We start from the raw sequence: 14,699 nt of genomic DNA, 5'->3' as shown, positions 1-14,699 counted from the left end.
GCTGTATTAGTGATTGGAACAGTCAATGATACTGAATGGAGCTGGTAGGCTCTCTTACCTCCTCTAAGTGTCTACTTGTCGGCCTCCTCACCTGACCCGACACTATGGCTTCTCCTTCGGTTCCTGGCTTTCAGATTTCCGTGAATGACGTCACCCGGTTCCCGGATCCTAGGTGACTACTTGCGCAAGTAATTTCCACGGATGTATCCAGACGATCCTCTGCACTTCAGTACACCAGGGTATGCAGAGTTCATCTTAGCTGCAAAATGTCAAACAGCCCACAGTAAATGGCAGGAAAAGTCCTCTACGCGTTTCAACCCCTTTCAGGGTCTTTATCAAGATACCACTTCCTGCATCCTCTGTCCTTAAATACTCTCTCTATACAGGTGATTCGCTGTTGCTCCAATACCTTTTCAGCAGGTAAGTATTTCCTGGGGGGAAAAAACGGTAGCCACACATGTTGTTCATTCTTCACATAGCCATTTTCGATACACCTAATACCAATCCCATATTACTGGAATCGCTAATATTTAAATTCAGACAACACAACTTCCATACAATCAAGTTAAACATATTCCCAAACTGAAAATACTTAAAATGGATAATCCATTCTAAAACATGTTAAACATAACCAATTGATTAAAGTACAAATCATATCTATAAAATTATGTCTATAAAAATTATATCTATAACAATTAATACCACCACTATTAAAAAATATATATAAAATGGCTTAGAATATAAATTGGAGGATATATATATATATATATATATATATATATATATATATATATATATATATCGAGAATTCATAACAGATCAAAAATTTCAAACACCGGAATTTAATGACATATACAATATTCCTCTAAGCATACATAAATATCCCTGGTTAGCTAACAAGTATAAGATCAACCTAAGATTAATAATATGTTCATAAGCATTACTATGTACATAAAACAGGCTTAAAAATACATATTAAAAATATACAAACATTAAGAGACTGAAATTTGATTAAATATACCAAAATTGGAAAGAATTCAAGCAGGATTAAAATCAAAACCTAGTTCAAACAAACCTAGCCTTAAAAATTATCCATATCAAGAAAAAATACCCAATAATAATACTCCATTCATATTTAGGTTATAAAATTATAATTCTTATTTAAGTTAAAAAAGGGGCTTGTGTACAGGTGAATTTAAACTGCTCACTTACTCAATTAAGGCTGCTTGTCCCAATTCCTTCTGAGAGCTGTAGATCCGCTTCTGGCACAGACTTATATGACCAGAATAATCCGCTAGAAGTCTCTTCAATAAGAACCCCAGCTGCCTCGGTATTACCAAGACACGGCCTTCTCAACTCATAGGCCGCCTTGCTGCTCTTGCATCAGTCCAAGATGGCCGCGATTCGCGCCTAACAGCAGGCAGCCTGTATTACAGTATATCCATCTCAATAGCGCTCTCCGGTCTTCCGTGGGCACTATTCAGACCAAATCATACCTCACTCTCTCTTTGAAAAAGATTGTATCTGACACCAAGCTGTTCTAGTACTGTCTCTTCAGGGGACTATGTCCCAAAAGTCTCTGTGAACTCCAGAGCATAAAATCAGCTGCTCTGACGGCTGATGAAGCAGCGCTGTACAGTGTGGCTTGATCTGCAGCTCCGGTATGGGTCTCTGAACCTCCGGAGCTTAAGTAGCTCTATGTTGCAGCCGAGGCAACTGGTCTCCCTCTAGCAGGCAGGTTGGATCTGCGTAGTCCTGTGTAGTATGCCAGCAGACACTGCACCTTCCGGATAGTGAACAAGAGCGATAGAAAAGGAGCTTCTATAAATCACAAAAAAGCAATGGCAGTGTCCTGTAGGGCAAAACTCTCCATTGGACCTTAAAATTTCAGCCAGGGAACTAGTTTAACCACTTTTAGAAACTTTTAATAAGGTTTTAGACATGGAGCTCTTCAAGAGTGCTTCCTTCCAGCACGGCAGTTAACTCCGCCCCCCCTGTGAAAGGTCTTTAACAATTGAGTAGGCGTATTCTTTTGTTGTTCTTAATTTGAATATCTATCAACCAATGATATTTTAATGCGTATTATATAAGACAGGGGAGATACCCTACACCTATGGCTATGACTACGGTAAACGCCGAAACGCGTAAACCAGCTTAGGTGATGCACCTACTCTGTCTATAGCTGCTTGTTCATGTATTTTTTTTTTTTCCTTTTAAAATAAGCTTTTAATTTGCGTTTTTTTTCCTGAAGTGCAGTTGTCATTGTAAACAAAGCATATTATTACAGAAACCCAGCAATATTTTAATATTTAAACAAAACATACTTTTAGAAATGCAGAATGCATTCTAGTCTGCTGGCCTTAAAAACTAACCCCCTCCAGCCATTCACAGAATATTTTATATATTGTATTAAACCTGAAAGTGACTAGATTGAATTCCGAATTTTGCACAGCGACTAAGAATTAAAGTTTCTATTAGTTGTAAACAAAATATGTCAGTCGTAATTTAATTCTTCTTTAAAGGTGGCAGCTTTAGCATTTTTAAACTAATTAAGTCATTTTAAAATGAAAGAAATAATGGAGTTTTACACCATCAGTTACTATGATTACTAGATTGATCAATAATTTTACCATTTGGTCTCTAGACAAGAAAGTCCAGATGGTCACTCCAGTAGATCAGTAGTAAGATTCATCAAGGGATTCTTAAGCTTCAATAAATCATAAAATTCGAGCACTTAAAAGAACAGTAAAGTCAAAATTAAACTCTCATGATTTCAATATAATTTATAAAAAATAAAAATTTTTTTTATTCATTCTCAATGTATTGTTTGTTCAAGGAGCAGCAATGCATTAATAGTGCATTGCTGCTTTTGAGTCTACCTATGTATGCTCTTTAACAAAGGATACCAAGAAAACACAGCAAATTTGATAATAGAGGTATATTGGAAAGTTGTGTAAAACTGCATGTTCTATCTGAATCATGAAAGTTTCATTTTGACTCCACTGGTCCCTATAATGTTTGGATTTTCCTGCACTCTCCAGATTTTGGTGGATTTGCAGATCTGAAGTATATAATCAGCTCTTGGAAAGGGGGGTGGACACGTGCATGTGTGTGACAGGGGGTGGACACGTGCATGTGTGCGACAGGGGGTGGACACGTGCATGTGTGCGACAGGGGGTGGACACGTGCATGTGTACGACAGGGGGTGGACACGTGCATGTGTACGACAGGGGGTGGGCACGTGCATGTGTACGACAGAGAGTGGACACGTGCATGTGTACGACAGGGAGTGGGCACGTGCACGACAGGGAGTGGGCACGTGCACGACAGGGAGTGGGCACGTGCATGTGTACGACAGGGAGTGGGCACGTGCATGTGTACGACAGGGAGTGGGCACATCCATGTGTATGACAGGGAGTGGGCACGTGCATGTGTACGACAGTGAGTGGACACGTGCATGTGTACGACAGGGAGTGGACACGTGCATGTGTACGACAGGGAGTGGACATGTGCATGTGTACGACAGGGAGTGGACACGTGCATGTGTACGACAGGGAGTGGACATGTGCATGTGTACGACAGGGAGTGGACACGTGCATGTGTACGACAGGGAGTGGACACGTGCATGTGTACGACAGAGTGACGTTATAGTGGACTGTTCAGTAACTGGATTGGTCCATGAAAATATAAGGATATTATATATAAAGAAATAGATGCAACATTCTTTGGTGGTACATATTACATATCAAACTAATGCTGTGACAGTGCATGAAATAGGATTTGGCTTCAAATTCCTAAAGTGCTTTGAGTCATTGTAGGATCTCACATTCAAGATGATAATCGAAATACATTATTTTACACAATTAACATTTCACCAAAGTCTGCATCTGTAATCAGTCAACAGAAACCATTAACTTTTGATTATCGAGTCGATGGAATAGTCTAAAACTGCATAAAAAGGCATCTAGAGACTAGATCCATAACCTACAGTATTCTGTTTTTCAGTAGGTTATGTGAATCCTTACAATGTTATGCTGAACACACAGTACATTTTAGTCATGGGACTCCACAACCCATGATGAACTTAATACAATGCTTGTGATTTAGAAAACGGATGTACAACATTTACAAAGAACATTCCACTTATAAAACAACAGTGAAAGCAAAACAAAACTAGTAAATTTTAAAGAAATATCTATTATAATTTAAAGGTGAAATAGATCTAATTAATTGACTGAAGCAAGCTGGTTGCAACTGGTGTGTGATCACTCAAAAAGAACTGAAATACAATGTTTTAAGCTTCTATAGTCAAACAGGTGTATTAAAAGAGGTTGTTCACCTATTTATACACAATTCCTATCCACTAGAAGATAACTACAATATAGATATTTGTTTTGCCAAGAACAGTTCAGCAATCTCATTACGGTTATTTAAACCCCCCCCGATATAACTAGATTTTTTATTGCAGGAACCCTAATATAAGATACATTATCTAGATTTCCAGAGCTTAAAAAAAAATCCCCCAAAAAATCTACAAATGTTTAAGCAAGTTTATATATATAAAAAAAAATAACTTGCATTAATAAGATGCCCTGAATTAGTAACCATTCAGTACATGATGGATTTACAGAGTGAGTTATACTGGCCACAAAAGGGAAAAATCCTAAGCACCACATGACCTCAACCTCATTAATGCAAGATTATCTACTAATATGGTTTGCACCTTTTGCTTACTAAACCACATTTGCTTTTATGAAATTATATGCTTAGCTATTTTTGAGAAGGGTGGGGACCTCTTCTTGCCCTGCAGTGACTTTCATTGGTCCCGAACGGCTGTGGATACAACAGTATCGTGATGAGCTAAGTTGTACGCAGAGGAGATGACAAACAGTAAACTAATATAATAAAACAAAGTACATTGCATCAGGACTAGTTTATACTCCCAATAACATATAGCTATACAGAAGTACAGTACATTATTTTGTAGCTGCCTATGTACCTTTAGCATGGAACAGTACTTAAAAGGGATATGAAACCCATTTCCCTCCTTCATGACTCAGATAGAACAGGCAATTCCAAGCACCTTTCCAATGTACTCAAGTTTAATTTTTCCTTCTTCCCTTGGCATCTCCCCCCGAAAAACAGAAATGCAAGCCTAGGAGCCGGCCCACCCCCGGTTCAGCACCTAGGTAGCGCTTAATCAGCAAGCGCCACCCAGGGTGCCGAACCAAAAATGGTCCGGCTCCTAAGCCCACATTCCTGCCCCTTCAAACAAAGACACCAAGAGAACAAAGAAAAATTGATGATAACAATAGGAGCAAATTAGAATTGCATGCTCTATCTGAATAATGAAAGAAAAAATTTGGGCCCCATATACCGTTAAATTAACCACTATTGGATCCAAATTAAAAAATATCCATTGTATTTATGCCTAATTTCATACACACATGGTGGCAACCAAATATGCTTTAGGGCTATACTTAAATTATAGAATTGAAAAAGGAAGGTTACATATGAAAAAAATAAGATATATTGGCATACAATCTTCTTTAGCATATACATATTTTACAGATATTAAGGATTTAATCTTTATGTTTAAAGGGAAACAATACAATATTGTGTCTACCAATAGGTTGGATATGGAAGACTTATTTTGAAATGTAAAACAAAAAGTGCATTTTATATACATACACATAAAATGTGCATTGTGTATAGAGTACTCTTGCATAAAAATCAAACTCAGGAGCAAATGAACTCCGTTTACACTTCATTGCATTCATTTACTGACCGGAAGAATATATCACAAAATGTAAAATTATTATTTTTGTCTGTTTGCATATATGTGTGTGTATGTATATACATATACACACACACATACACACACTATAAGAACTAAAGGAATAATAGAACTTTAATGAAAAGACAGATGGTGATATGGTTCATCATGAACATTTCTAAATACCTTAGAATTTGTCTTGTCAAAAAAAAATAAAAAAATTTGAAAACCTTTGCATAAGGAAAAAAAACAAAAAACCATGGGGAAATCTACAAACAGAATTTATGCCACAGCAGATAAGTGAAACAGATTAAGGTAGCCAGAGCTTGTCACTGGTTTCAGGTAGCTGGAGTGTGGCAGAGCTGGTGGTTTAAGGTTTTATGTCTGTAAAGACTATGAGAATTCAGATATAGGCACAGTCCAGTTCAGAGGAGCGAAGGCTCTCCAATAAGGCAGGGTCCCTCACAGAAGAACACATCGGAAGAAACTGCTCTTCTTTTGCTGGTCTGAAGTGATTTTGACTCCTTGGTTGATTCCTTGAGGGCTGTTCCCCTCCATTTTCTTGTCCATTTTTGCTTTGATGTCTCTTGCCAATGTGAAAAATGCATTTTCAACATTGATAATTGCCTTCGCACTAGTCTCCATGAACTTAATTCCATACTCAAGAGCCAACTTTTCGCCCCTCTCTTTGGATACCTGTCGTTTTTCTTTGACGTCACATTTGCTCCCGAGGATCATTTTCTCAACATCAGCTGACGCATGTTCCTCTATATTTCGGATCCAATTTTTGATATTGTCAAAGGATTTTTCATTGGTGATATCATATACCAACATAATACCCATTGCCCCTCGGTAATAAGCTGTTGTGATTGTGCGAAACCGTTCCTGTCCTGCAGTATCCCATATTTGTAGTTTAATTCTTTTGCCATCTAATTCTATAGTTCTAATTTTGAAGTCAATACCTATTGTAGATATAAAGGTAGAGTTGAAGGCATCCTCTGAGAACCTAAATAATACGCTGGTCTTCCCGACCCCAGAGTTCCCGATAAGAAACAGTTTGAACAAATAATCGTAAGTCTTCGCCATATTAAAAAAGTACTATACAGGAAATACCAGCGCGTAGAAGCAATTTGCTGACACCCTTGTCAATCTATGAAAAAGTGCCTGCTGACTGGTAGCTGGCTCTCTGACATCATGTAGTGGCCGCCCATCTCTGGGGACCCCTTGCTCATGTATTTTAATGCTATTTGCATCAATAAAACTTTTGTTTTTACATACGGACTGTCTGCTTCTCTTGCTTCACTTTGGAATTTGCACCAGTTAGGACAGCCCGTTGCCTTATTGAGCTGATTGACTTCGCTTCACCCTGCACTCAGACGAGCACTTTGGAGATACTGGTGATTCTCATCCAATCCTACCTGGAGCTAGGCTGCACACCTTTCTTTTGCCGGTTGGATGTTTGCTAACTGACCCACTATTTGCCTACGTCACCTTCCTCCCCTTCTTCTGAACCAGTTGGATGAAAGCGCGGCTTGATTGAAGTGGTGAGTTATCCAGCTAAGCGGCTACGCTGTGTAAGCGTTGGGAGCGGTTACATGTCTGGAGAGTTGTGACTGTCCCTGAGGCCGGTGGATCCACCTGAAGCAGCCGCGCTGTGTGAAGATTTGGGGGCCAGCCTGGACTGGTTATTAGGTGAGAAAACATTTGCTGTTCTTTGATAATTACTGGTCAGTGCAAGCTTGATACCAAGAGGGACAGACTGTTATCATTATTATTATTGATAGTGTGCCCAACAGTGGCTCGTTATACGGTGAAGCTAAGAATTGTCAAGTTTTATATTGGATGTTTGGACCTACACAGATATTGCATTGATAGGTCATAAAGATACGCCCCACTCCTTTTTCACTATTTTTGTATTTTGATACTCCTGGTGGTATCATAGGGGTTTGTCTTCCATTTTTAATCAGCACAATATGGAAGGAACACAGCAGATAACATGACAGACCGGACACAGTACGTTATAAAGATACTACAGACTGTGACCTCATATTCTCTGAAGATAAAGGCGCCCTTACTTTAGGAACTCTCTTTGAACAAATGGAGGGTTTATTGCTAAAAGAACTTAAAGCACAGTGGGACATCTGGACTTTCGAGAGTTATATGAAGGCCAAATGATACCTAGAGGGCTACGAGTCTACACATTTCCTACTTTTGAAATAGACTTAAATGATAAGGACTTTATTAATACATGGAACGATATTTTATCTGAGTTCTCCTCTAGGCTGATGTTTATGTTGGTTAAGTATAGGTCACAGGATTTGCTTAAAATAAGGAAAGATATTGGTGAATTGCAGACAGAATTGAATAAGAGATGCTCTGAACCCAATTTTGTTAAGTATGATAAAATTTTGCAACATACAATGGCACAAGGCAAATCACAGATTATGGAAAACAAACATTTAAAATTTATGCGAGACAAAACAGATTATGATTCAGGCCCTGTGCATATTTGGAACAGGAAGGTTAGAAATGAATACAGACGTAACCAGCCTAAAGCTAGAAATAACAACAAAAATAAAAAGGGCAGAAAGAATAGAAGAGGAAGCAAGTCAGTAACTTTCTCAGATTCTGAAACAGATTACTCTTCAGATGAGAACAAAACCCCAATAAATTCATCCATCGTTTCTGCTGAAACTGACAATAGTTCAAATGTCACAGAGGTGGTTAGTCTAGTAGGAGCAACATCCTCACAGTATTCAGATGTTAAGCCCTCATCAAGATATGCAGGTTAGACCCAAGGACACTAATTTCACACATAAGAACCCATCCAACCCAGTAACACGGTCTGACACATCACAACTAGAACTAGAACAGGCTTTCCCCCAGGTACATTCAAAAACAGGGGAAGGCACACTTCAATCCAAACCATCAAATCAGGAGAGATATCAGCTTAGGGGAAGTCGTCCCCAAAGCAAATACAAATAAACAAAAATAATAATGTAATTAATTTGTCTAGTACAGTATTGAGTTGTGATCAAGAGTATGTACTAGGTTTGGGTCTGGGGTTTGCATCTACATCAGACTTTAATGTTTTCCAAACTTTGATAGATGTAAACAGATTGGTAAGGAATCTAACACTCAAAAAACATTTCCACACCTCTGGTACTGTTCAGAATGAGCCTAACCTTCAGACCAATTTAACTTGCCAACCAGACAGTGCTTTTAATTTTTCAGAGTCTTGTGATATTGTTGCATTACAAATGCTTGAGTCTGAGGCAAGAACTGATTCTGACACCATTAGTAGTGGACCTAAATTCAAGAGTAAATCCTCTTTCTATCCAGTACAGTCTAGGGGTACTGTTCTGGAAACCTTTCACACTAGGTTTGAAAGAGATCTAGTAGCCCTAGGGAATAGTATTACCACTGACAGGTCAAAAAGGAAACACAATTTAACAAGAACACAAAGAGAAGCATTGGTGTCACTTGAACAAAACAATTCACTGGTCATTCATCCGGCCGACAAAGGTGGTTCTGTCGTGGTTATGGACCATGCTAAGTACATTTCAGAGGCTTACAGACAATTACATAATACTAAAGAATATTCTAGATTGTCTGGTGACCCCACCACTAATTTTAAGAAAGACTTAATGAGCCTTTTGTATGATGGAATGCATTGGGGGGTTTATTGATCAACAGACTGTTGATTATTTGATAGTGGATCACCCCAAAACCCCATGGTTCCATCATCTACCTAAGGTACATAAGTCCCTCGCCAATGTACAGGGAAGACCCATAATCAGTGGCATTGATTCACTTTTGGAACATGCCTCTGAATGGCTTGATGCCCTGTTGCAACCACTAGTCCTTTCACTACATTCCTACATTCAGGATACTAAACATGTACTAAGTATTGTTCAAGATATAACTTGGGAAAAGGAATATGTGTGGCTTACTATAGATGCAGTGTCACTGTACTCCTCCATTCCCCATGGCATGGGGTTGAAGGCTATACAGTTCTTTCTTTTACATTTCACCAATTATTCCGAAGACTTTCAGAGATTTGTTGTTGCTAACCCACAACTTTTTTCGATTCAAGGGGGATTTCTTTCTCCAAAGATGTGGTACGGCCATGGGTGCCAATTTCGCACCATCCTATGCCAATCTTGTGCTGCGGTGGTGGGAAATGGCCCACATCTTTGGAGAGAGAAATCCTTACCGACAGTACATCAAAATGTACAGACGTTTTATAGATGACCTGCTAATGATTTGGTGTGGCCCTCAGGATCTTATCTCAGATTTTGTAGGTTATCTCAATAATAACAGTGATGGTTTGCGGTTCACATTTGAATACAATACAGTGTCCATTAATTTTTTGGTAATGACAATGGTACTATAGATTCCACTGTTTACCGCAAACCTATATCTGGTAATACCCTCCTCCACGCTACTAGCAGTCATCCTGACCATGTGAGGTAAGCGGTTGCGAAGGGGCAGTTTACGAGACTTAAGCACAATTGTAGTAACCCAAGAGACTACTTAGCAGCTGCAGATGACTTGGTGAAAAGATTAAAGGAAAGAAAATACCCCAAAAAGGACATCTTGAGAGCTAGGAGAGAGGTAGATTCTATTGACAGACAATCCTTAATTACTAGGGACAGATTGCTGTGTAAATCCACAGGTACAGATGGTGTTTATTTTGTGACAGGGTATAGTTCCCAGCATTCCCAAATTTGTGCTATAATCAAGAAGCACTTTGCACTATTAGTGGCTGATGATGCCCTACAAGATACAGCTAGAAAAGGCCTGAAGTGTTCATACAGCAAAAATCAGACACTGGGTACGAGACTGGCACCCACTCAATTGAAACAAATTAACAACTCGGAATCTTCATGGTTAAGACATCCGGGTATGTTTAGATGCGGGCACAAAAAGTGTAGGCCCTGTGATTTTGCATTTATTACCACAAGGTTTAGATCATGTGTGACAGGGGAGAGCTTTGATATCAAATCTTGTTTGAATTGTACCACTGAGTGTATAGTGTATCTTTTAGAATGCATACTATGTCACATTCAGTATGTAGGACTCACTGGGAGAGATGCCAACTCTAGGATCAGGGAACACCTGTCCACTCTGTCATTAGGGAAAGCAGCTACACCTTTGGTGCAACATTTTGCCACCAGACGCAATAAGAGCGTTGACTCCCTTAGATGGTGCATTATTGAAAAGGTAGTACCGCCCAAAAGAGGGGGTGATAGAGACCAGATCTTGGCAAAACGGAAGATGTACTGGATTTTTAAATTGGAGACACGTATTCCCAAAGGTCTTAACTCCAAATATGACCTAATTAATTTTTGGCAATAGATTCTTGCTTTCTATAACCCAGGCACCTTGGTATTTTTGTTTTGTTTTGATTTTAATGTACTTTAATTTAATTTAATATCATCGCCTCTTGTGGTGGTTATAGTCAGCTACAGTCCCGTACATCTCTTCTTTGATCCTACATCCAACAGTCCTTTTTCACATTTTCTTCTCCTACCACTAGTTTTATTTTATTTTACATATTATGTAAAAACTATTCATCATTCATGCTCTGTGATACACTGGTCAGAAGTCGAGTGTCAATATGTTTTATACTTGACACCTATATTTAATATTGGTTATCTATAAATCTTTAACCTTAGATCTATAACTTCCATTTAATGTGACATTTAAGGGGCCAGTTTGTGTCAATTATACCTTCATATTAGCATACCTTATATGTAAGAATGACACAGTTCAAGCTAAGTTTGCTACTAGATTTTAACAAGGTTTAGCATATATTTTCATATTAGCGACTCAGGTAAATACAGTGGCTATAAGCTTAGGATTGTTACCCTACACAGGTGACTATTGAATCAAATACAGTACATTTATGTATCTATTTTAATACATCAAATATTCCCATGATCTAAGATACATTTCTGTTTGTAGACATACTATATCTTTGCACATGATAATGAAATGGGAAGTGTATGCATTTGTCAAATATTTTGATTATTCATAAATTACCACTGAACATGATTTTGTATATATCTATCTAGATATTTTATCTTGATGTTCTCATACTGAATGGTAATGTCTATACGTATTGATATATACTTTCATTACTATTCTATTCATGTCTTAGTTGAAATTTGAGTTACTTTTCAATATGGAAAAAATTGTTCAATAGATTAACTAATACACCTCTTCCCAACAATATTATTATTATTACCTTTATTTTTATTATTGAATAGACAGATACAATGCGTATACTTCTTTTTATATGCTCATGTTTAAAACACTTGTCTATCCAAAGTACCTTGTTAATAACGTTTACTGTGAAAGGTCTTTAACAATTGAGTAGGCGTATTCTTTTGTTGTTCTTAATTTGAATATCTATCAACCAATGATATTTTAATACGTATTATATAAGACAGGGGAGATACCCTACACCTATGGCTATGACTACGGCAAACGCCGAAACGCATAAGCCAGCTTAGGTGATGCACCTACTCTGTCTATATCTGCTTGTTCCTGTATTTTAATGCTATTTGCATCAATAAAACTTTTGTTTTTACATACGGACTGTCCGCTTCTCTTGTTTCACTTTAAAAAAAAAAAAAAACACCCAAAATAAAATACCCTAATCCTATTATATAAAAGGCCAAGTGTGTTTGTCCGAAGCTGTCATGCGCAGTAGAGACAGCACAAGGACAAACACACCTGGCCTTTGAGTCCTACTGCGGCAGAAGTGGGCGTGGCCGGCATGAAGGGGCGTGAATGGCCGTGAAGGGGCGTGGCCTGGTGCCGTCGCGAGATAGAGAGGGGAGAAAGACAGAGAGGAGGGGAGAGAGAGGAGGAGGGAGAGAGAGAACAAAAGAGGGGGGAGAGAGAGAGCATAAAAGAGAGGGGGATCAAGAGAGAGCAAAAGAGAGTGAGGGAGAGAGCGAAAAAGAGAGGGGGAGAGAGAGCAAAAGAGGGGGAGAGAGAGAGCACAAACGAGAGGGGGGAGAGAGAGAGGGAAGAGAGAAGGGAGAGGAGGGGAGAAAGAGAGGAGGGGGGGGAGAGAGAGAGAGGAGGGGGGGAGAGAGAGGAGGGGGGAGAGAGAGAGGATGGGGGGGAGAGAGAGAGGAGGGGGGGAGAGAGAGAGAGGAGGGGGAGAGAGAGGAGGGGAGGGAGAGATAGAGAGGGGAGAGAGAGAGGGGGGAGAGAGAGCTCAAAAGAGAGGGGGAGAGAGAGCACAAAAAAGATGGGGGAGAGAGAGAGGGGGGAGAGCTCAAAAGAGAGGGGGAGAGAGAATGCAAAAGAGAGGGGGGAGAGAGAGAGCAAAAGAAAGGGGGGAGAGAGCGCAAAGAGAGGGGGGAAGAGAGCGCAAAAAGAGAGGGGGAAAGAGAGAGCGCTAAAGAAAGGGGGGAGAGAGACAGCAAAAAAGAGGAGAGAGAGCACAAAAGAGAGGGGAGAGAGAGAGAGCAAAAGAGAGGGGGGGGAGAGAGCGCAAAAGAGAGGGGGAGAGAGAGAGTGCAAAAGAGAGGGGGTTAGAGAAAGAGCAAAATAGAGGGGAGAGAGAGAGAGCACAAAACAGTGGGGGGAGAGAGAGATAGAGAGGGGGAGAGAGAGGAGAGGAGAGAGAGGGGGGAGAGAGTTCAAAAGAGAGGGGGAGAGAGAGCGCAAAAGAGATGGGGGAGAGAGAGCGCAAAAGAGATGGGGAGAGAGAGCGCAAAAGAGAGGGGGAGAAAGAGCGCAAAAGAGATGGGGGAGAGAGAGGGAAAAAGAGATGGGGGGAGAGAGAGGGAAAAAGAGATGGGGGAGAGAGAGTGCAAAAGATAGGGGGAGAGAGAGAGCAAAAGAGAGGGGGGAGAGAGAGAGCAAAAGAGGGGGGGAGAGAGCGCAAAAGAGAGGGGGGAGAGAGAGCACAAAAGAGAGGAGGGGGAGAGAGAGCGCAAAAGAGGGGGGGAGAGAGAGAGCGCAAAAGAGAGGGGGGAGAGAGCGCAAAAGAGATGGGGGAGAGAGAGCACACAAAAGAGATGAGGAGAGAGAGAGCGCAAAAGAGATGGGGGAGAGAGAGCACAAAAGAGAGGGGGAGAGAGAGCGCAAAAGAGAGGGGGGAGAGAGAAAGCGCAAAAGAGAGGGGGAGAGAGAGAGTGCAAAAGAGAGGGGGGGAGAGAGAGCGCTCAAAAGAGAGGGGGGGAGAGAGAGAGCTCAAAAGAGAGGGGGGAGAGAGAGAGCTCAAAAGAGAGGGGGAGAGAGAGAGCAAAAGAGAGGGGGAGAGAGAGTGAGCAAAAGAGAGGGGAAGGGAGAGAGCGCAAGGGGTGGGACCGCTGTACTGAAAAAAATGGCCCATGTGAATGGGCTTTAGGACTAGTCTATTATGAACTACCAATGGCCCTAAAGAAATCAGCTCTTTTTCTAAAAAAGAAAAACAAAAACCCCCTAACAGTATACAAACCCACAAAATAAATATAAAGTTAAACCTAATCTACCCATTGCCCTGAAAATGGCATTTGTATGGGCATTGCCCTTAAAAGGGCATTCAGCTCTTTTGCTGCTCATTAAAAATAAAAAAATGGAAATTCTAGAAAAACAAAATTACACAAAATAACAAACGAAATATACAAAATAATAAAAATGATTCCTATTCTAATACGCTGTTTTAAAGAAAACCTACCCCAAAATAAAAACCCTAATCTATAATAAACTAGCAATATCCCTTAAAATGGCCTTTTATAGGGCATTGCCCTAAAGAAATCAGCTCTTTTGCTACAAATTAAAAACAAACACCCCCTAACATTACAAACCCCCAAACCCCCAAAATAAAAAAACCTATCTAAAAAAACCTAATCTACCCATTGCCCTGAAAAGGGCATTTGTATGGGCATTGGCCTTTAAAGGGCATTCAGCTCTT

The 14,699-nt window shown here is 39.9% G+C and overlaps 1 protein-coding gene across 1 annotated transcript; it reads right to left on the bottom strand.

Moving 5' to 3' along the window:
• Positions 1 to 6,039: 6,039 nt before the first annotated feature.
• On the bottom strand, positions 6,040 to 6,866 carry LOC128662485 (ras-related protein Rab-8A-like). The gene has a single exon (XM_053716268.1). The coding sequence runs from the start codon at positions 6,860 to 6,862 to the stop codon at positions 6,239 to 6,241; it is 624 nt and encodes a 207-aa protein (XP_053572243.1). The 5' UTR covers positions 6,863 to 6,866; the 3' UTR covers positions 6,040 to 6,238.
• Between the last annotated feature and the right edge of the window lie 7,833 nt (positions 6,867 to 14,699).

The sequence above is a fragment of the Bombina bombina genome, chromosome 6 (genome assembly GCF_027579735.1).
Source record: "Bombina bombina isolate aBomBom1 chromosome 6, aBomBom1.pri, whole genome shotgun sequence".
NCBI classification, from domain to species: domain Eukaryota; kingdom Metazoa; phylum Chordata; class Amphibia; order Anura; family Bombinatoridae; genus Bombina; species Bombina bombina.
The sequence above is the reverse complement of the archived record's forward strand: the minus strand, read 5'-3'. Positions and strand labels throughout refer to the sequence as shown.